Consider the following 21,263-nt stretch of genomic DNA (forward strand, 5'->3'; position numbering starts at 1 on the left):
GGACAGAAGTGACTGTGTGGAAGCAAAGTAGGAGGAGAAGCTACTCAGGTTTCCCTCTTACCTTGCAATCACTTCTACCCAGGTTTCCCTCGTACCTTGCTTCCACACAACTGAAAACTGGGAACACACAAAGCTCCCAAACCTGGGTAGAAGAGTTTGTAATTGTCTGAATGACCTCTGGAAGTGTGAAAGTGACTGCCGTTTTTGTTCCCAGAATAACCTAAAATGATGCTATGCCATTACTTTGGGGGGACTCTGACAGTTTGACAGTGTCTTGCAAACAGAGCCACCTAATGGTGCAGCAGGGAAGTAACTTGCCTAGGGAGCAAGAGACTGATGATTCGAATCTCCGCTAGGATGTGGGAAACATCTATATCGGGCAGAAGCGATATAGGAAAGTGCTGAAAGGCATCATCTCATACAGCACAGGAAGAGGCAATGGTAAACTCCTGTATTTCTACCAAAGACAACCACATGGCTCTCTGGGCAACAGGAGTCGACACAGACTGGATACTATAACTTTACTTGCAAATAAATTCACCCCCACCCTCACCCCAGTGCTCCAAAAGACACAATGTTACTGTCTCATGGTTGTGTGATTCGGGGTAGCCCAAAACTTACTTTGGGATGTAATATCCCAGTTCCTTATTTGTAAGAGTTGCCTGGGGGCATAATGTTCAAGTAAACACATTAAGCACCAAACATAACCTTTTAGGCTGGACTGAATAGTTGTGTATCTTGAAGAGGCACAGTATTCCGGTGATGAGGGTACAGGATATGTGGCAACCCAACGTTTATTTTAGGTTGCAATGCCATGCAAAACCTAGTTCCTTAATCAGGCTGCCCATGAAGTTCTTCTTCCTGTGACCAATAAGGAACTGCGAACTAGCAACCAACTTTCATGAACGGGTTACGGGTAATACTCTAATCCCAAAGTCCACAAGCTAATGCCACCACGTTGGGGGAGTTTCCCAGACATGCGAACAGACTACTTATGCGAGCTGCTGCTCAGCGATCCATTAAGAGGGCATCTGCTACTAACTCACTCTTTCCAGCAGGCTCCTGTGTGCCTTTAAACACGTGCGCACCCAGCGGAGAACTGAGCAGGGGAAGTTGCCACTATCACTTTATTTCAACAATGCCGGGAATAGTTCGCATCCGTAACGTTTAAAAAAAAAAATCACAAATCTATCAACACCGAAAAGAATAAAAACACCTATCACGCCAATAGAAAAACCAGTCGCGCTTCTCTGCGTTGGGGCCAAACGCGTCTAGCCGCTTCACGTGACGATATCAGTAACGTGTGGAGCTGCTTCCTCTTGAACTCGCGCGAGTCGAGATACACCCACGAAGTTCCTCCGGCCACCTCCCAGGGAGAGCCGACACCTTTACGACAACGCCCGGGACCTGCTAAGAAAATGGCCGTCGAGCCGAAACCGTGCTGTGTCATTGGCTCTGTCAGCGGACTAGCCCACCTCCCTCGAGAGGAAAGAAAATCTTGCTCCATTTCCCTCCTCTTCGTTCGTCTGCAAGCGTATTGGAAAAAACAGCACACAAGCCGTTTCCGGTTTCAAACCGGAAGTCGGAAGCGCTTCGGCGATTGGGGATTCCCTCTGTTCTTCTTCACCCCCCCCTTCGGCTTCTCTCGCAGGTGAGTCGCGATTATTAATATGTTTCATCGCTTAACCCTTTCTCGCACCGTCTCGCGAGAAAAAGGCAAACTTGCCTCCTCGCGGTCGAGTTTGAGAGGAGGGGTAGTGACACCCCCTCCCTCCCAGGGCGCGGCCGCCCCACTGCCCTTCTTCTCCATTCTTGATGAGGAGAGAGAACGTCTAACAACTCCGTCTTTCCCCCGCGACGTTCTAAGTGACCAGATGCCGCTGGAAGCCTACAGGCAGGAGTTGAGGGCATGCCCTCCCACCTGCTGTTACTCCCCTGCAACTGGTACTCAGAAGCATCCTGCCTCTGAGGCTGGAGGTGGACTATAGCCCTCCGACTAGTAGCCATTGATAGACCTCTCCTCCATGAAGTCCAAACCCCTCTTAAAGCTAGCCAGGTTGTTGGCTTTCACCACATCTCGTGGCAGAGAATTCCACAAGCTGATTATGCGTTGTGTGAAAAAGTACTTATGTTTGTTGGTCCTAGATTTCCTGGCAATCAATTTCGTGGGATGACCCCTGCTTCTAATGTTATGTGAGAGGGAGAAAAATTTCTCTCTATCCACTTTCTCCACACCATGCATGATTTTAAAGACCTCTATCATGTCTCCCCACACTTGTATTTTTTTCTAAATTAAATAGCCCCAGGTGTTGTAGCCTTGCCTCATAAGAAAGGTGCTCTAGGCCCCTGATCATCTTGGTTGCCCTCTTCTGCTCCTTTGCCAGTTGTACAATGTACTTTTTTAGATGTGGTGACCAAAATTGTACACAGTACTCCAGGTGTGGCTGCACCATAGTTTAGTAGAAGGGCATTATAATATTAGCAGTTTTATTTTCAATTCCCTTCCTAATGACCCCTAGCATGGAACTGGCCTTTTTCACAGCTGCCACACATTGAGTGGACACTTTCAACGAGCTGTCCACCATGACCCCAAGATCCCTCTCCTGGTCAGTCACCGACAGCTCATATCCCATCAGCATATACTTGAAGTTGGGGTTTTTCGTCCCAGTGTGCATCACTTTACACTTGCCAACACTGAACCGCATTTGCCATTTTGTCACCCAGTCTGGAGAGATCGTTTTGGAGCTCCTTACAATCCGTTTTGGATTTCACTACCCGAAAGAGTTTGGTATCATCTGCAAATTTGACCATCTCACTGCTTACCACTACTTCTAGATCATTTATGAATAAATTAAAAAGCACCAGTCCCAGTCCCTGGGGGACCCCACTTCTTACTTCCCTCCATTGTGAAAACTCTCCATTTATACCTACCCTCTGTTTCCTGTCTTTCAACCAGTTAGCAATCCACACATGTACTTGTCCCCTTATCCTATGACTGCTAGGTTTCCTTAGGAGGCTTTGATGAGGAACTTTATTGAAAGCTTTTTGGAAGTCCAGGTATACTATGTTAACCGGATCACTTTTATCCACACACTTGTTAACACTCTCAAATAACTCCAAAAGGTTTGTGAGGCAAGATTTACCTTTGCAAAAGCCATGCTGGTTCTCTCCCTGTTCTTCTATGTGCTTTACAATTTTATCCTTGAGGATGCTTTCCATCAATTTGCCTGCAATGGACGTTAAGCTAACTGGCCTGTAATTTCCCGGATCGCCTCTGGATCTCTTTTTGAAAATCGGTGTTACATTTGCTACTTTCTAGTCCTCCAGGCATAGAGCCTGATTGCAGGGATAAGTTGTATATTTTAGCAAGGAGGCTGGCAATTTCACATTTGAGTTCTTTGAGGACTCTTAGATGGATGCCATCCGGCCCTGGCAATTTGCTAGTTTTCCGTTTTTTCCAGACAGTTTAGAACATCATTTCTTGTCACTTCTATCTGACTCAGTTCTTTAGCCTGCATCCCTAAAAAGCCTGTTTCAGGACCAAGTATATGCTCAGTATCCTCTGCCATGAAGACAGACACAAATAACTCATTAGTTTCTCTGCACCCTCCATGCCCTCCTTAATCCCTTTCACTCCCTCCTTGTTGTCTAATGGTCCAACTGCAGGTCCCTGGCAGGTTTCCTACTTGTGATGTATTTAAAGAAGTTTTTGTTATTCCCCTTGATGCTTTTAGCTAAGTGTTCCTCAAACTCTCTTTTTTGCTTCCCTTATTGTCACCTTGCATTTCTTTTGCCAGAGTCTGTGTTCCTTTTTGTTCTCTTCATTTGGGTAGGCCTTTCAATTTCAGAAAGAAGTCTTCTTCCCTTTTATGGCTTTCTTGACATTAACTGTTAGCCATGCTGACAATCATTGTTAGCCTGTGAGCCATGCTGGCATCCTCCTGGACTTAGTGGTACCTTTCCTCCTTTTGGGTATACAATCTAACTGGGCTTCTAGTATTGTGGTTTTGAGTAAATTCCATGCATTTTTTCAGCTTTCTTTTCACCATACTCCTCATTTGGGAGAAGTTTCCTCTTCTGAAATACAAAATGTCTGTGTTAGACTTCCTTGGTGATTCTCTCCCTACATGTATGCTGAATTCGATCGCACTGTGGTCACTGTTCCCTAAAGGGTCGATGGAACTGACATCACACACCAGATCTTGGGTGCCACTCAGGATTAAGTCCAAGGTCGCCTTCTCTCTGGTTGGTTCCAAGACCAACTGTTCTAGGGCACAGTCATTCAGCGTAAATAGAAATTTGACCTCTCTGTCATGACCTGACTGTGAATTTACCCAGTCTATGTGTGGGTAATTGAAGTCACCCATTATTACAGCCCTGCCTCTCTGTGACGCCTCCCTGATTTCCTCCTGCAACTCCCAGTCACTGTCAGCGTTTTGATCTGGAGGGCAATAGGGCATCCTTAGTAGCACATTTCCTTTCAGGCCTTGAATTGTCCAGGGTTTCTGTGGAGGACTCCAGTCCACCTAGGTTTTCTACCTTGTTAGATTCTATCCCTGCTTTAACGTACAGTGCTACTCCACCTCCAAGGTGCCCCTCCCTGTCCTTCCTATAGAGTTTATACCCAGGGATAACAGTGTCCCACTGGTTCTCAGTGTTCCACCATGTTTCTGTTATGCCCACTATATCTGTTTCTGTGTTAGCAACCAAGCACTCCAGCTCACCCATCTTGGCTCAGAGGCTTCTGGCATTGGCATATAAGCACCTATATGCTGAATCTCTCACCTGGTGTATGCTATCTTTCTTTTGACTCTTTGACCAGCTGGCACAGCCTTCTGTCTGCTCTTTATGTGGTTCTGCTCTGTCCCCTTCTGTTTTATCTTAACCTTTTGCACCCTCACATTTTAAAGGATGGCATTTGCCGAACTGGATACTGCCTAGCTCCTGTTGGCTATTCCCCAGGCGTCATTTTAAAAGCTGCTCTTCAACCTTTTTGATTTTAAGCGCCAGCATTCTGGTTCCATCTTGGTTCAAGTGCAGCCTGTCCCTTTTGTACAGGCCTTGCTTGCCACAAAATGTATCCCAGTGCCTAACAAATCTAAATTCCTCCTCCCGGCACCAACGTCTCATCCACGCATTGAATCCCCTCGGCTCTGCCTGTCTCACTGTACCTGCGTGTAGAACAGGTAGCATTTCTGAGAATGCTACCTTGGGGGTTTGGTGGTTGTTTTGGTGGTTTGTTGTTTTGGTGGTTATGATTTTAATACTTTTATTAACACATTTCAAGATTAGGCAAATACTGAGTGAACTGCACTAGCATATGCAGTGATAACATGGAGCACACTTCACACTTAGTGGCTGACATGATGTGCAACCCTGGTGTTGCCCATCAGCCGGAGGTGCTGAGCATGTGACAGGCAGTCCTGATGGTGCTGTGTAAGGGAGCAGTTGCACAACTATTTAAAACTGCACTCACTTCCATTGGAAGAACAACAAATATTTATATAACACGTTTCAACAAAAAGTTTCCAAAGCTCTTTACACAGAGAAATAATAAATTAATACATGAATAAGATGGCTCCCTGTCCCCAAAGGGCTCGCAATCTAAAAAGAAACATCAGAAAGATACCAGCAACAGTCACTGGAGGTACTGTGCTGGGGGTGGATAGGGCCAGTTACTCTCCCCCTTCTAAATCAAGAGAATCACCACATTTAAAAGGTGCCTCTTTGCCCAGTTAGCATCAACGTTGCTTGTCAGGAGCGCCAGCAGCAGCGCCAGCAGATGGGCAGTGCTGTGTCATGTTGGCCACTGTTCTTACTGGCACTTATAAGCTTTTTAGCAGACTCCTAGTCGTTCCTGGGATTTACCAAGGAGATTACTTAGACAGACTGGATTTCATGCAGAAATTTCACATATTACACAGAGGCAAAGCTGGTTTTGCTGCTGAACATAAATTCAGCATCTGCAAGCCAGTTGTGGTTCTGGTGAGTGTACCTGTTAGGGCTGTGCATCTGACCCACTGATCCCAATGAATTTGCAGCACTCCCTCAGTGCTGTGTGGTAGTTATGCCTGCACAGTTCCTCACATTTCCAGTGCTGGGCCAACCTCTCCTACTGGAACCGGAGCCTGTGGGGCTGACTGGTAAATGCTAGTAAGAACTACACTTCCCACGCACTTTTCCGATGTCTGCATGCCTTTCCAGCCAGCCCCACCAATTCTAGTAGAAGCACCCCTCCTACCGGTGCCAGAAATGTGAGGAACTGCATAGAGATGGCACATCATTAGAGGGAAGATGCAAAATTCATTGTGATTGAAGCATTGAATATATAGCCCTAGCACCTGCACAGTACATGGTTTTGCAAACATGTTTGTTGTATTCACATTGTACATGCTCAGGTGTACATCGAAAAATGGAATGTGTAAAGTGGCCTTCAGCTGACCGTGCTCAAAAGTGGCAGGAATGATGGAACAGAATTGCTTCCCCTCCATTCTGTCAGCTAGGGCTTTTTCATTCATTCAGTTTTGGCCACATGCATGCAGAGGCTTGTTTGCGGGGGAAAGAAAAACAAGCTTGACTTGATTTCTCTTGTAGATACTGATGCAGAACCCTGAGAACCAACCCTGTGAGATGTTTCGCTTGAACCAGAGGTAGAAGAGTCAGCTGCGGAAAGTAACAGGTTATATTTAAATCCTTGCCAATTGTGTCTGGCTTGTGTCTCCTGTGCTAAATGAATTTTGGTTTACAGGGCTGAGACTTTTGAGTTGGACAGAATATTGGGGAAAAGGGACCAAACTAGATGACTGTGCTGCTTCTTAAAATAATAACAATAATACTTTGACTCTGGGTGTGGTGTGTTAAGTTAACCCTCCTCCCATGCTTTCACCCCACTTAAAATCAGCTCCGCCAAAGCTGCTTTTTGCCCTGTGGGACCATTTTGAATGGGGAAATGGTGTGGAGATGCCAGTCTGGTACTGGTATGCTTTGCCTCTTGGGGCAAGCAGCTTCAGGGGGAGTTTTTTAAAATCAGGGATGTAGAAGGAAAGTGTAAAAAAACTCACCTTTCCGCAACATTGTGGTCCCAATTGGACGCTCCTTCCCTCCCTCGTGTGGCTACTTTTACAATTATAGATCTCTTGCTGTCATTTCTAGTTATGCCTAAAGCGCATCCTCCATGAGAGCAGATGCAGAAGGAGAATAAGGGGAAGAAGTTGTGGTTGTAAGGTCTGATAAATGTTAAAAGGTCAATACAGAGACAAAGACCATATTTTAAGCAGACAAGGGCAATATCTGAATAAGCATTTGTGTCAGTTTTGTTCTGGCTATTGCTAAATGAGTTTAAAGTATGGAGAAGGAGCTAGCTTGAATCGCCATTGTTTTAAAAACAAAGGCAAGTGATTTAAACAAAGTGGTTTAAACAAAGGCATTGTTTTAAAAACAAAAGAGAGGTGGATTTTTTTTCAGATATAGATGACATAATATTGTATACATATGAATAGATTATTTTGTTTTTAAACTTCCTGAGTGGGTGATGAGTCGCCTACTTCTGAACTTTGTGCTTTCTGTTTGCTTGCTGAGATTTTTAGCGTGCTGTCAGAAAGAGTGCTGTTTAAATATTAGGCTGACTGAACACAAATTATCATCTAAGCTACATGGTGACTTTGCAGATTTCCATGCTGATCCTGCTATTCAAATATTAAAAAACCAGGCCATTGGCAGAGTGAGGGTGGATGCTAGATTTTTTTTTTAAAAAGAGATTGCTGTGCAAAAAACAATATTGTCTTAGCTGGGTGTTGCATTTCTTGTTTAGCAGTGAGATGCCGCTTTGCTATCTTCTAGGCATTCTCTCTTTCTCTCCCTCCCTCATGGCCTTCTATTTCCTTTTCTTAATACACTATCTTGTGGTGTGTGTTTTTTGTCCCCCTCCCCCACCCCCAATATGTTTTGATGTTCTCAACTTTCAGCAGTGATATTCTATTCAGGCTTACACATCATCGTTCATGTTGATGGTACTATGGCCATAGTCATGCACTGGGCAAAGTACATGAAGAATCAACATGTGATGAGCTGCATGTTCAGCCAGGCCTATCCTTTTATCTGTGCCCAATTTATGTAACTCTCTCACACACATACTCACAGACTGTAGCACAAATTGAGGTCATTCACACAATCAAAAACTGTCTTCTACCTGGGTTTGGGAGCTGCGTGTGCTCTCAATTTTTGGTTGTGTGGAAGCATGGTTAGAGGAAAACCTGGGTAGAAGTGATTGTGTGGAAGCAAGGTAGGAGGAAAACCTTCTACTCAGGTAGAACACAGTTTTTGATTGTGTGAATGACCTCATTGTATCAATGATGTGTGCTACTTACCTGACACAACTGGGAAGTAAAGACCAGGCTTTACTGGCTGATGCTCACACAGTTGGTGATTGGATTCTGGTGGGCTATATGACCCTACTTGCTGTGGGTCTAGCGGTGGGTATAAAACCAACTGATTACTTGTGCACTCTTTCCCATGCCAGATAAATTCATGTGTCCTCCTCAAAAAATGGAGAAATTCAGAGACAAGACTGTAGATGAACTAAAAGAGCTGCAACAGAATTTGGAGGAGATTGAGCATTTGGCACTGGAGTCTGATGAGGTATCTGTTAAAATACATCAAAACCATGGATTGAAGGGGAAGTAGAGTTGAAATTAAGAGGAACCACTCCTCCCTAAATATGATCATCATTCTCAGGTCCAGGATGCACAGCTGCAAAGGGAGATGGCGCTGGCCACAAATCGGAGCCTAGCGGAGCAGAACTTGAAGTTCCAAGAACCCCTAGAAACAGGACGTGCAAACCTCTCTGACAAATACCAGGATCTGCAAAAGCTGGTGGAGCGATGCCAGGAGCAGAAGGCAAAACTGGGTGAAGTTTCAGACCATCCTTCCCCTGCTCAGATTCTGTGCAGGTGTGGTGGGTGGGGGCATACTGTAGGCCATGGTAACTTGTGATACTTACTCAATCTTGAAATGGTACCTAGTGTACACTAATTTCGACACCTTGTGATCTGGGGATGATTCCTGTTTCTTTCCACTTCTCTTCCCCCACCTGGTGCAACTGTGGATAGTGATCAAAGAAGGAGGCAGGTGACATAGCAGCTGGCACAGGTCACTGGCATGCATCATGAGGTCAATGATATTTGCTAATCGAAAGCTCTCTGTGGGTGTAATGCTTGTGTAAGAGGAATAGAACTCTCCCTTCTTCTTTGAGAATCCTTGCAGCCTCTTTGGCTTTGACTGAGATGCAGCAAGATGTTCCCTGGTGGTGACTCTAGGTCAGAAGGTGGCAGCCCTAGTGTGTACATGCATGCTCACATAAAGGCAGGAGCTGGCAGTCTCACTGAGATGGAGTGGAAGAGACATGCTTCTTGAGTATGAACTTTTTGCTCATTTGTTTTTTGTTTCCCCCCAGAGAAATTCTCAGCAGTGATGCAGCCCGGCACCCTGTTAAATCTTCTGCAAGTAGAAGGACAGAAAATTGAAGAAGAGTCTGAGGTCAGCCTGTGATTTAAACTCAAGGGGAAATTATTATTATTTCTTGTTTACAAAGTCAGACAGGTGTTATTGACTGATTTGTTTTATCCAGACATCGAGTCCTTCCCAAGGACCTGGGATGGCTGAATTTTATTATCAGTATTGTTGCTGTTGTTATTATAGATATCGTCGCAGAATATAGGCTGTTCCCAGTAAAGTTGCTTTTTGTAATTGGCTGATGGTGATTTCTGTGGCCCCTATGGTTTTGAGGTGCTCTTCAAGGTCTTTTGGAATTGCACCCAGGGCGCCAATTACCACTGGGGTTATTTTGGTCTTTTTCTGCCACAGCCTTTCAATTTCAATTTGTAGATCTTTGTATTTGGTGATTTTTTTCTATTTCTTTTTCTTCTATTCTACTATCCCCTGGTATTGCCATGTCGATTATTTTAACTTGTTTTTCTTTCTTCTTGACTACAGTTATATCTGGTGTATTGTGTGGCAGATGTTTGTCTGTTTGTAGTCGGAAGTCCCATAATATTTTTGCATCTTCATTTTCTACCACTTTTTCAGTTTTATTTTCCCATCAATTTTTGGCTACAGGTAGCTTGTATTTTTTGCAGATGTTCCAGTGTATCATCCCTGCTACCTTGTCATGCCTTTGTTTGTAGTCAGTCTGTGCGATCTTTAACAACAGCTGATTAGGTGGTCCACTGTTTCATCTGCTTCTTTACAAAGGCGGCACTTGCTGTTTGTGGTTGATTTTTCGACTTTTGCTCTTATTGCATTTGTTCTTAGTACCTGTTCTTGTGCAGCCAGTATTAAACCCTCTGTTTCTTTCTTCAAGTTGCCATTCTTAAGCCATTGCCCGGTCTTGGTGATGCCTAATAATAATAATAATAATAATAATAATAATAATAATAAATAATTTGATTTCTATACCGCCCTTCCAAAAATGGCTCAGGGCGGTTTACACAGAGAAATAACAAGCAAATAAGATGGATCCCTGTCCCCAAGGGCTCACATTCTAAAAATAAACATAAGCTAGACACCAGCAACAGTCACTGGAGGTACTGTGCTGGGGGTGGATAGGGCCAGTTACTTTCCGCATGCTAAATAAAGAGAATCACCATGGTAAAAAGGTGCCTCTTTGCCCAGTTAGCAGGGGCAAATGAAATGAGACATGAATACTGGAAACTACTATTTAAAAGTTTACTGCAAAGCTGTGCTTTGTTATTTTATTTATTTATTTTTCACATTTATAACCTGCTTTTCCTCTGAGGAGCTTATTCTTATCCTCACAACAACCCTGTGAGGTAGGTTAGGCTGAGAGATACATGACTGGCCCAGAGTCACCCAGTGAGTTTCGTGGTTGAATGGGGATTTGAACTCGGTCTTCCCGGTCCAAGTCCAACACTCTAACCACGTTTACCTTTTACTTGTTACCTTTTGCTCTCTGCTTTAGACCCAAACTGTCAGCCAGGACACTGTCTCCCTTCTCACATTATACATTCCAGCCACCACCATGGGAATGGAAATAACCTTTCAGTGTCTTGTCAGTGATATGGTTAATTTGGATTTGCTAGACTATGGCTGGCCAACCTGTAACATGGTTCCAGAATTGGTTTTTGTGTACCTGGGAACCTGTTACATGGTTCCAGCAAGAGTTTGTGGCACTCTTGGACTGGTACAGAAGGAAGAGTGAGCTTGGCTGTAGCACAGGCTCCGGCATGCACTCTTGGTTGGCTCTCTACTTTGCGGCCTGTTTCTTATTTCAGCCAACTAGATCTTATTTCAGCCAGCTAGACTGGAAATGACATCAAGGCAAATGGATTAGAATGGCAGTTTTTCCACCGTAATCGGAGCCCATCCTTCAGATAGGGTTCTTCCTTTATGCTAACAAGAGTCAACAGGAAGTTGTCACAGCCAAGTTTTCCTGGAGGCTAGGATGAGCGCTAATCCCCAGTTCCTTTCCTGTCGCCTTCAGGATCGGCAGTAGAGAGAGAGCTCCCCTAAACTTCATTTCTTTTGTTTCTCTGTTTCCTTTTCCCCCTTTGCTATACGGCTCTGTTGGTCTCCACTCATACAGCCTATCTCCTCTGCTAACCCTCTTGCAGCTTGGAATCTCCTGCCCTTTCTCCCTCCTCCACTTTGTCCGGCAGCCCCAGCCAATGGAGTGCGCTCATGCGGCCGACACCATTTTGGCGTCCTTGTCGGAGGGGGAGATGAATGCAAGCGCCACCCTTAACATGGGGGCGAGCTCCGGAGCAGGGCAGCAGAGCACAGCTCAATGCGCCACTCTTGCCATGGGGGCTGATGCCGCGCCGCGAAAAAAGCCAAAGAAGAAGAAGAGAGAGCGGCGGGCGGCGGAACAGCCGAAGGCTGCCAGAAGCCGCCGGAAAGCTACGAGGCACAGAGCCACCCATAACAGAGGATGGGGCCACGTGGCTGAGGGGCTTCATAGCCAAGGAATTTAAAGCGCTTTTCCCTGCCTTGGCTATGGAGGTGGGAATGCCCCCACGCCCTACTAGAGCGGAACGTAGCAGAGACTCTTCCTCCTCCCCAGATTCTGCAATTTTTAGGGGGCCCATCCCTGAGGGAGAACAAGGCCGTTTTGTTCCCAGGGCACTCATGGTCAGAAAGAGGAGGCGTTACCATTCTCCTTTGACCTCTTCCTCAGAAGCTGAGTATATCCTTCCAAAAAGGCCATTCCAAAAGCTCCAACCTATCACCTCTGCTGTCCCAGCACCAAAGGGCTCAAGGGGAAAGCCACTACCAACCTCAGAAGGTCCTGGGGGCAACCTGGTTGTACCCCCACCCCCTCAGGGACCTGACAGCCCAGATCATTCTTCCTCGGTGACAGAGGAAAGAGAGATATCTGAGGAGGGAGAGCTGCCCCAGCAGACAGCGAGTTCCACCCGCCTATTTACTCAGTTGGATTTTGAGGTCCTGCTGGTGAAGGCACGCCGCACCATCAATGTAGTTTTCGCACTGGAGACCCCGGAGGTGGGGCAGGAGCTGGACCAGGAGGTCTTCCCTTCTACCTCCAATCCAGCACCTATTATTCCTTTCCCACAATGGTTCTTGTCCACTCTTACGACTGAGTGGAGCACACCCTTCTCCCACAGGTCTATGGCCCAGTTTTATAACAAGCCCTACACACTTCCACAGGAGGTGTCATCTTTGCTAGCCCCCCCAGTGGTGGACTCCCCGATCACGCAAGAGCCATGGTATCAGCAGCGGCAGTCTGACGCTGCCTGTGGCTGAAGCACTGGAAGGTAGATTCCAAGTCCAAACTCAATTTGGCCTCAACCCCCTTTAAAGGGGAAAAATTGTTTCGGGACTCACTGGAACCCATCTTAGTGGACTCCAAGGATAAGAAGAAGGTGATGCCCTCCACAAGAGTGGAAGGTTAGAGACCATTCAGGACGGGGGGACAGGCACGAAATTTTCGGCCTTTTTTCAGACAGTCCAGTTTCTCATAAGCCGGCTCCTTTCGTGACTATCATTAGCACAACCAGCGCCCATCCAGCCGTGTCCAATGGCAACAGCGACGGTGGGGTGCTCGCCAACCTTTCAACAAACAATTCAGATCATCCTCCTTCCAACAGCGCAGGCAATGATGCTGCACCGGTCGGAGGCGGGCTTCAGTTATTCCAAGAAGCCTGGGCCAGGGCCACCTCTGATCTGTGGGTTCTCCAGATGGTCGCACATGGCCTTTCCCTGGAGTTTTCATCCACACGCCCCGGCAGTTTCTGCCTCACACCCCAAGGATCTGGTAAAGAGACAGCGGATGGCACAGGCCATACGCCACCTCCTCCTGATCAGGGCAATAGAACAAGTCCCGGCGACAGAGTCTGGGTGGGGTGTATACTAACTGCTGTTCTTGGTCCCCAAGAAGGACGGTTCGTGGAGAGCAGTCCTAAACCTAAGGCCCCTGAACCAATACATAAGGAAACGCACGTTCAGGATGGAGTCTCTCAGGATAATCAAAGAGGTGGTCAGAAGCCAGGAATTCTTGGCATCAGTAGACCTATCAGAGGCTTACCTCCACATTCCTATCCACCCACAACACCGGCGATTTCTCAGATTTGCCTTCAACAACCAGGAATACCAATACAGGGCGATGCCCTTTGGTCTGTCTTCGGCTCCCAGAGTATTCACGAAGATTATGGTGGCACTGATCACACACATAAGGGCCAAGGGAATCTGCATCTATCCGTATCTGGACAATCTTCTTATATGTTCTCACTCGCTACCGAGGGCCAAGAAGGATGTCCAGAGGACACTGGAGATCCTCGCCTCACACGGCTTTGTGATAAACCAGAAAAAGAGTCATCTGACACCCACACAAAGACACCAGCATCTGGGAGCAGTCTTCGACACGGCCCAGGGCATTATTTATCTAGCACCAGAAAGGAAGGAGAAGATTTGCCAGCTCGTGTCTACAGTACTGGTAACATATTCCTGCCAGATCATGACCCTGGCAACACTACTGGGCTCCATGACAGCCTGCATAGAGTGCACACCTTGGGCCAGGTGGCGCTCCCGCAGTCTTCAGTGGTTGCTGCTTCCTCACCAGGACAACATCATGACACGCTCACGAATTCGAATCCAGATCCCAATCACAGTAAGGGTATCCCTCCAGTGGTGGAGATCCAGGGCCCTATCCAGAGGCCGCCCATTCAGCATCCCAAACAGAATAACTATCACAACAGACGCAAGTCTGGAGGGGTGGGGAGCACATCTGGGACACCTTTTCGTACAAGGAAAATGGCACCCACGGGAAAGCATAAGGTCGATCAACCTACTGGAGCTTAGAGCAGTACGCCTGGCGCTGATCCACTTCCGACAGCACATCAAACACCGCCACATCCACATTCGCACAGACAACACCACAGCGAAGTCCCATATCAACAACCAGGGTCGCACGAGATCCAGGCAACTTATGCAGGAGTCAGCCAGACTATTCACTTGGGCGGAGAGAAACCTTCTGTCCATAACAGCCGAACACCTCAGTGGCTCCTCAAACCACAGGGCGGACTGGCTCAGCAGGAGGCAAGTAGATGCAGTGGAGTGGTCCTTGAACCAGGAGACTTTCGAGAGGATGGTCAACGCCCTAGGCCAACCAGAGGTTGATCTGTTCGCCACCAGCGAGAACAGGAAGGTACCACGCTTCATGGCATGCTTCTATCATCCACAAGCAGAAGTGACAGATGCACTGTCCACCAGTTGGCCGGAGGGCCTGCTCTACGCTCCCCCCCCCCCACGGCGATAATCACCAGAGTGATTCAGAAAATACGGCAGGAGGAGGCCAACATCATCCTAATCGCTCCCCGGTGGCCACGCTGACCGTGGTTTGCCGACCTACTAGCAATGTCAGTACGGCCACCCTGGCATCTCCCAAGGAGACCAGATCTGCTATCCCAGGGCCCTGTCCTCCACTCCGACCCAGAATGGCTCCAACTCTACGCCTGGACGTTGAGTGGGAAGCTCTAGAGGCTCTAGAGTATAACCACAAGGTACAGACGATGATCCTGGCCTCCAGAAGGACATCCACCAATAGAATTTACCAGACCACCTGGAGGGCGTTTTCACTATGGTACAGTAGAAAAGGGATTCCACCCACTGCAGCAAAGGTGCAGGATGTACTCTGGTTCCTGCAAGAGGGTCTGGACCAGGGGCTGAGGGCTAGCACCCTGCGTAGACAAACCTAAGCTCTGACATCCATACTTGATCTAAATTCTAAAGGCTCAATTTGTCTTCACCCGCACATTAGGCGTTTCTTGAGAGGGGCTTCAAACTTAGCCCCTCCACCACTACCAAGATTTCCGTCATGGGATCTGAACAAGGTCCTTAATGCGCTCACAAGATCTCCATTTGAACCCATGAAAGAGGCATCCCTCAGAGTACTCACAGGCAAAGTACTATTCCTGGTGGCAATTACTTCTCCGTGCAGAGTGTCAGAACTTAGCGCCCTTTCAATACGAAAGGAACTGTGCGTCTTTCAGGAGGAAGCGGTAGTCTTGTACCTAGAGTCAACATTCTTACCCAAGGTAAACTCGGTTTTCCACAGGTTGCAGCTGGTAATACTCCCTTCCTTCTGCCCAAAACCATCACACCCAAGGGAGAGATCCTGGCACTCCCTGGACATCAGGAGGGCTCTGCGCACATATATAAGGAAGACAAGACCTTTCCGCAAGATGGAGTCCTTATTTGTATCTTACAATCCATCAAATATGGGAAATAAAGTGTCAAAGGCCACCTTGGCGAGATGGATACGAGACACCATCATACTGGCCTACAACACCTTGGATATCCCAGTCCCACGAGGCATTACAGCACACTCCACGAGGAGCACAGCCACCTCAGCAGCTTTCTCAGCCAGAGCATCGCTTCAGACTATCTGTCAGGCAGCTACCTGGACTTCGGTCACCCCGTTCATAAGACATTACAAGATCTCAGCCTTCCATGAGGAGCAGGCGGCCTTCGACTGGACTGTTATTCAGCAAGTGGTCTAGTACACTTCCGGACTTCCACAACCCACCCAGATTAACAATACTTACTATCATTCTGCTTGGGTATGTCCTTAGCTAAAGGATGGGCTCCGATTACAGTGGAAGAAGGAACATTGGGTCTTACCTGTGAAGGGTCCTTTTTCACCGTAATCGGAGCCCATCCGGCCCAACCCGCGGAAGATCATTACTAAAGGAAACAACACTGATATATGTATATATATAGAGAGAGAGAGAGAGAGAGATGTAGGAACATAGAGGTTGAGTAACATATCGATACTTTAGAGTTAGGAATGATAGTAGACATTAGATAACATTATTATGAGTTATAAATGTTATGAATTTTGGTAGAGATTGGCCAATATAGTTTGGAGACATTAGTTGATATTATCGTTCCAGAAGGAACAGAGACTTCTCATTGAAAAGGTGGAGGGGCGCATCCGTTGGTAGTGGGTGAGTCCAATCTATTCCCAACTTTTAAAACTTATGCTTAATACTAACATCAAAACAGAGCTCTCTCTTGCCATAGTTGTTCACAGCATCCTTCAGCACGACAGTCGGAACTGGGGATTAGCGCTCATCCTAGCCTCCAGGAAAACTTGGCTGTGACAACTTCCTGTCGACTCTTGTTAGCATAAAGGAAGAACCCTATCTGAAGGATGGGCTCCGATCACGGTGAAAAAGGACCCTTCACAGGTAAGACCCAATGTTCCTGTCTCATACTTCGATATCTGTGGAAATCTGGCTGCTGCTGTTGTAGAACAATGCCATTTGAAGTGGCAGGTGTTGGCAGTTGCCTGAGAAGATCCAGGTTTCTCTCTGACTTCTACTCTGGGTGTTTTGTGGGGAAACAAAATGTTTGCTCATACGACCAAATGGCTTTGTGTCCCACCCCTTCTGTTGATTGTCATTGTTGGGCTATTAAAGGACAACCCTCCAGTTCTGTTCATTAAGGGAAATTCCAGGCAGGTTAGAATTTCCCTTGCAGGCTGGAATTTGCTGAAGCTTGCTAGATTTGGAGAAGTTCTCTATTTAACTCTCCTTTCCTCTTACTACTGACAAAAGTATTGTACTTCTCAGTTACCACCACAATTACCAGTTCCCAATTACCACCACAAGAGGGATTAATGGGATCCTCCAACTATATGCCTTGTCTAGCTTTTCTTGCCTATTTATCAAAATATTTCTGTTCTGCCCTTATGAATGCTGTCAGGGTGGCTAATAGTATAAAACCAGAGAAAAACAATCCACATAACTCTTCCATGCCTCTAAGAAATATCTATTATTTCTTCCCCACAAGATCCAATTCCGGGGAGACAAATTGGGCTAATAACAAAGTTTTTTTGGTCTACTCTCTTTTTTCTTGCCTCAATCTGCTTTATTCATGTAAAGTCCATTATTTTTTTCATGAACTTCTGAGGTCCTCTTATCCTTTCTCAGATAGACCGAAAACAACCAAAGGCTGGAGATATCTATATATTAGTAAGCATCCTCTCTGCTTTGGCTGAAATTATGTCACCTAAATATATCTGAATGGAAAGGCTGTATTAGAAGAGTAGCCTTTGAGCATAAATGAAGTGGAAAACAAAAATTTACCAATAACCACAATACAAGATAATTCTTATTATCTATGAGGTGAAATGTAGTTTACTGCAGTCAACCAGGATCCGAAATCAATGATCTTTAAAAAAAAATAAATTTAAAATTAGATTTTTAAAAATTTAAATCCCCACCTCTAAAAATGCAAAGACAAAGAGGGCCAATAAATGAATATGATTTAGTGGGGGATGGAGTAGATCTGAGCGAGGAGGAGGTCTGGATATAATTGCAAGGGATAGAGATGGGGAATAGGAAGTGAAAACAAAAGTGGACAGAACTTGTTAATGCAGTCCTGAGTAGGGGTGTGTGAACCAGCTCAGTTCAAGGGCTCAACCTCGGCCGTTTGAGGCCTCAAATGTGGGGGGGGGGTCTCCACTGGCTCCCTTTCTGCCCACCAGCCTCCCCCCAGTCTCCCACAGACTGGTTCAGCCCATTTCGGGACCGTTTTGGCCCTCTGTGAGCACGTGGTGGCCATTTTCGAGGCCACTGCACATGCAACCAGACCTTTTGCATGGCTGAGTCATGTCCAGTGACAACCCTGGACTCTTTTTTCTTTGGGATTTAAATGTGTGGTTTTCAGGGAGAGTAAGGTTGCATTTAATTTGAATAAGAGAAGTTCACTGTCAGAAGGTGTGTGTATACAAATGGAAGTACTAATTTAGTTTTATTTTGCCTTTCAGATAATGGCTGAAAAGTTCTTGGAAGGTGAAGTGCCTCTGGAGACATTCCTTGAGCAGTTTTCCTCAATGAGGAAGTTGTCCCATCTACGGCGGGTGAAAGTGGAGAAACTTCAGGAGGTGCTGAGGAAACCTCAGTCTTCACAAGAGCAAGCCAGGGGCCCTGAGTTCAACCACCAGCACCCATCCCATGTACCCTCTGGGCCTGCAAACCAGCAGCCACGGAATGGCCCAGCTGGGGGCCCACCCTTTCCTTTACCTTACAGTGTAGCTCCTTGTATGCCTACTGGCCCCTCAGCTCATGGAGCTCTCCAACCAGCTCCTTTTCCAGGAATGCCTGTTATAATGGGACATGTTAGCTCCTCTCAGCCAAGTATCCCACCCTCATTTCCTTATAACCCACCCTCAGGTCCTGGATACCCACCTGCCTCTTCTGGTGGCTCAGTATCCCGATCTCAGACAGCCGACTCCTCTTCATCTTCCAGGTACACTTGGTCTCCATCTAGAGCACCTCCTCCTGGACCAACATACCCCCAGCCCCCTCCTGGACCAAGATACCCACAACTTCCTCCATCTACACAACCAGGGTTCCCTCAGCCTCAGCAGCCTCCATATTTTCCACCGGGGGGAAATCCACAGTGCCCATATCCCCCCCAGCCTCCAGTGCCTAGCTTCCCCATTACTTCCCAGCCTCCATATCCCACAGGCCCTTCCTTTGGGTATCCACCACCATCACTGCCCCCTCGGGGCCCTTCTTGGCCAGGATACTAGTTGGAGTTCCCAGAGGGTATTCTTTGTTGTCCTTTTCTACATAGTAACCTGAGAAATTTGATTCTTGCTAGCTATTGGAGCCCAAGCTGCAAGCTTGGGAGTGTCATCTGGAGAGACAAACTTCTGTAAGCATTATACTAATGGCACGCATGATTTGATGCTATAGGAATGGAAGAGGAATGTTTCTGATGGAGAGTTTAGCTCATGAATATCAGCATGCATTGACTATGGGCCGCCTTCAGTGGCCAGCTATACTGTCCAATCGATGAGTCAAAGCCATAGTATAACATACATTTACTGGCCCAGATTCTTAGCTGATGTAAACTGGCATTGTTACAATTGAATCACTTCAGTCATATTTATTGACAGCTGCTTGGATCTGGCCCTGCGTGTGTGCGTGTGTGTAGTTTTTTTATTCTAGTATGTTCAGATTATATATAAAAAGGATTCTATACACTTATATTTCCACAGAACTCATGTGAGTGATAGGGAGAAATTGTCAAGCATTTTTGACTGAAAACACATACTTTGCAGGGAAGGAGGAAATATGTGTTTTTCTTGGCACTAAAAAAATACTAGAAAAGAAGTCCTTGATATGTCTCAGAATAGCTAACAAAACAGAGAAGCAAACCATGTCTGTCCTGCTCTCTGCTCCTATTATGTGTCCATCCATCTGTCCATGCTGGACATTTCCTTAGAGCATAGTTGTCTTGCATGTACTTCCTATTAGTGTATTGCCACCATTTCTAGGCATCTCATGGCTTATTTTATTTACACCATCCCCACTGAACATATACACAGAGGGTACATAATTTTAGGTGTGTGGAAGATGTGAAGGATAGAGAATCTTGGAACTGTTTGTTGAAGGCGGGACAGGAGGGTTGACATACAGAAAGCCAGATAACTATGCATTTTTATACAAGGGAGCAATGGACAAAATAACAACATCCCTATTTCCATTGAGGAGTGTGGTATGCTTCACTGAAGATCGTAAACATCACGACTGCCAACAGATTCTGCTCTTTTTTGCTAATGATGTCTGAGTGTAATGGGCGGAACTTTAACAATTGATACAAAGAAGCAGTGGCTACCAATGGAGAGAACAGAGGGACACTAATGGAAATCAAATTGGCTTTGCTAAGCACTTTATCCTCTTGCTTGCCTGTAATTTATTTATGGAAAAAATAGACTACTAATAGACTAGACCAGGTTGAATGCTTTTGGAATTTGATGGAAGCAATTCCATATCTGTGATTAATTATGGTAATAAAACTTGATGAATTGCAAACAGGTTCATGATTATGACTTTGGAAATGAAGTGGTGGCTAGTTGAAATTTGTTATTGATCCTTTTTTCTTGCTTGCTAAACACCTTCCCCTTGACTTACCTTGATTTGTGTCAGTAAGACCTTTCACTTGTCATCTCACAAAGTCATGGACTTTTAATACTATCTGACCTCCCTCCCCTGTCTGTACCCTACTTAAGAGATCCATTTGTGCAACTTTCCTCCCCATGGACCAATAAACACTACCCTTCTCAGCATTCCTCAGCTCCATGTTTCCTCTGTCTTGTGCACTGTAATTTGCACCATCCATTCACCCTTTCCATATTGTTGTCATTTATTGTATTATCATCCTTTATTATTGTCTTTGGTTTATGCCTTTCTGCTCCAGTATAATTAAAAGTTATTGTTCTTCCTATAGTAGGTTAACTCCTCAACTCCCAGTTCTCCAACTTTGATCTAATCTAATATTTGATAATCTGTCTAATACTATAATACCTGTCCTATAGTAGTCTGCAAGAAACATGGGCAAAGACCAAAGTAATGGAGATAGGTTTAGCCCAAAGGAAAACAGAAGAAATAGGTTTGATTAAAAAAATAAATTAAAAATATTTAAGAAAGAATTGTTTGCTATGGATGGTATGAAGAATAATGGCTGACATCCTAACGCTGTGTTTGCTCAGTGAACAAAGTTGCATTTGTGCAAGATTACATAGCTGTGTGAAATCATGGGGCTGCTTGAAATTATGCTCTCATCTTGTCCCATTTCTGTTGTCCCACCATGGACAGTTTCCTACATTTAACACAGCCTGTTTCTTTGGGTGGGTCAGTGTCTTAAATTTGTGTGTGTGTTTTAAACCAAAAAAACCCAACACAACAGTGTTCTGGTGATAGTATCGCACAGATTAC

At 45.8% G+C, this 21,263-nt stretch overlaps 1 protein-coding gene across 2 annotated transcripts; it reads left to right on the top strand.

Moving 5' to 3' along the window:
* The first annotated feature begins 1,504 nt into the window (after positions 1–1,504).
* Positions 1,505–20,614, top strand: VPS37C (VPS37C subunit of ESCRT-I). Of its 2 annotated transcripts, none has more exons than XM_053281281.1 (6): positions 1,505–1,651; positions 6,595–6,650; positions 8,519–8,637; positions 8,734–8,905; positions 9,452–9,534; positions 18,305–20,614. In XM_053281281.1, exons 3-6 carry the CDS (start codon positions 8,527–8,529, stop codon positions 19,070–19,072), a joined length of 1,134 nt encoding a protein of 377 aa, XP_053137256.1. In that variant the 5' UTR covers positions 1,505–1,651; positions 6,595–6,650; positions 8,519–8,526; the 3' UTR covers positions 19,073–20,614. The 2 variants fall into 2 exon arrangements, with proteins under 2 accessions (XP_053137256.1, XP_053137245.1); XM_053281270.1 differs by having other exon boundaries at positions 1,506–1,651; positions 6,595–6,679.
* The last annotated feature ends 649 nt before the right edge of the window (positions 20,615–21,263 follow it).

Source organism: Hemicordylus capensis, chromosome 1 (assembly GCF_027244095.1).
Source record: "Hemicordylus capensis ecotype Gifberg chromosome 1, rHemCap1.1.pri, whole genome shotgun sequence".
Classification (NCBI taxonomy): domain Eukaryota; kingdom Metazoa; phylum Chordata; class Lepidosauria; order Squamata; family Cordylidae; genus Hemicordylus; species Hemicordylus capensis.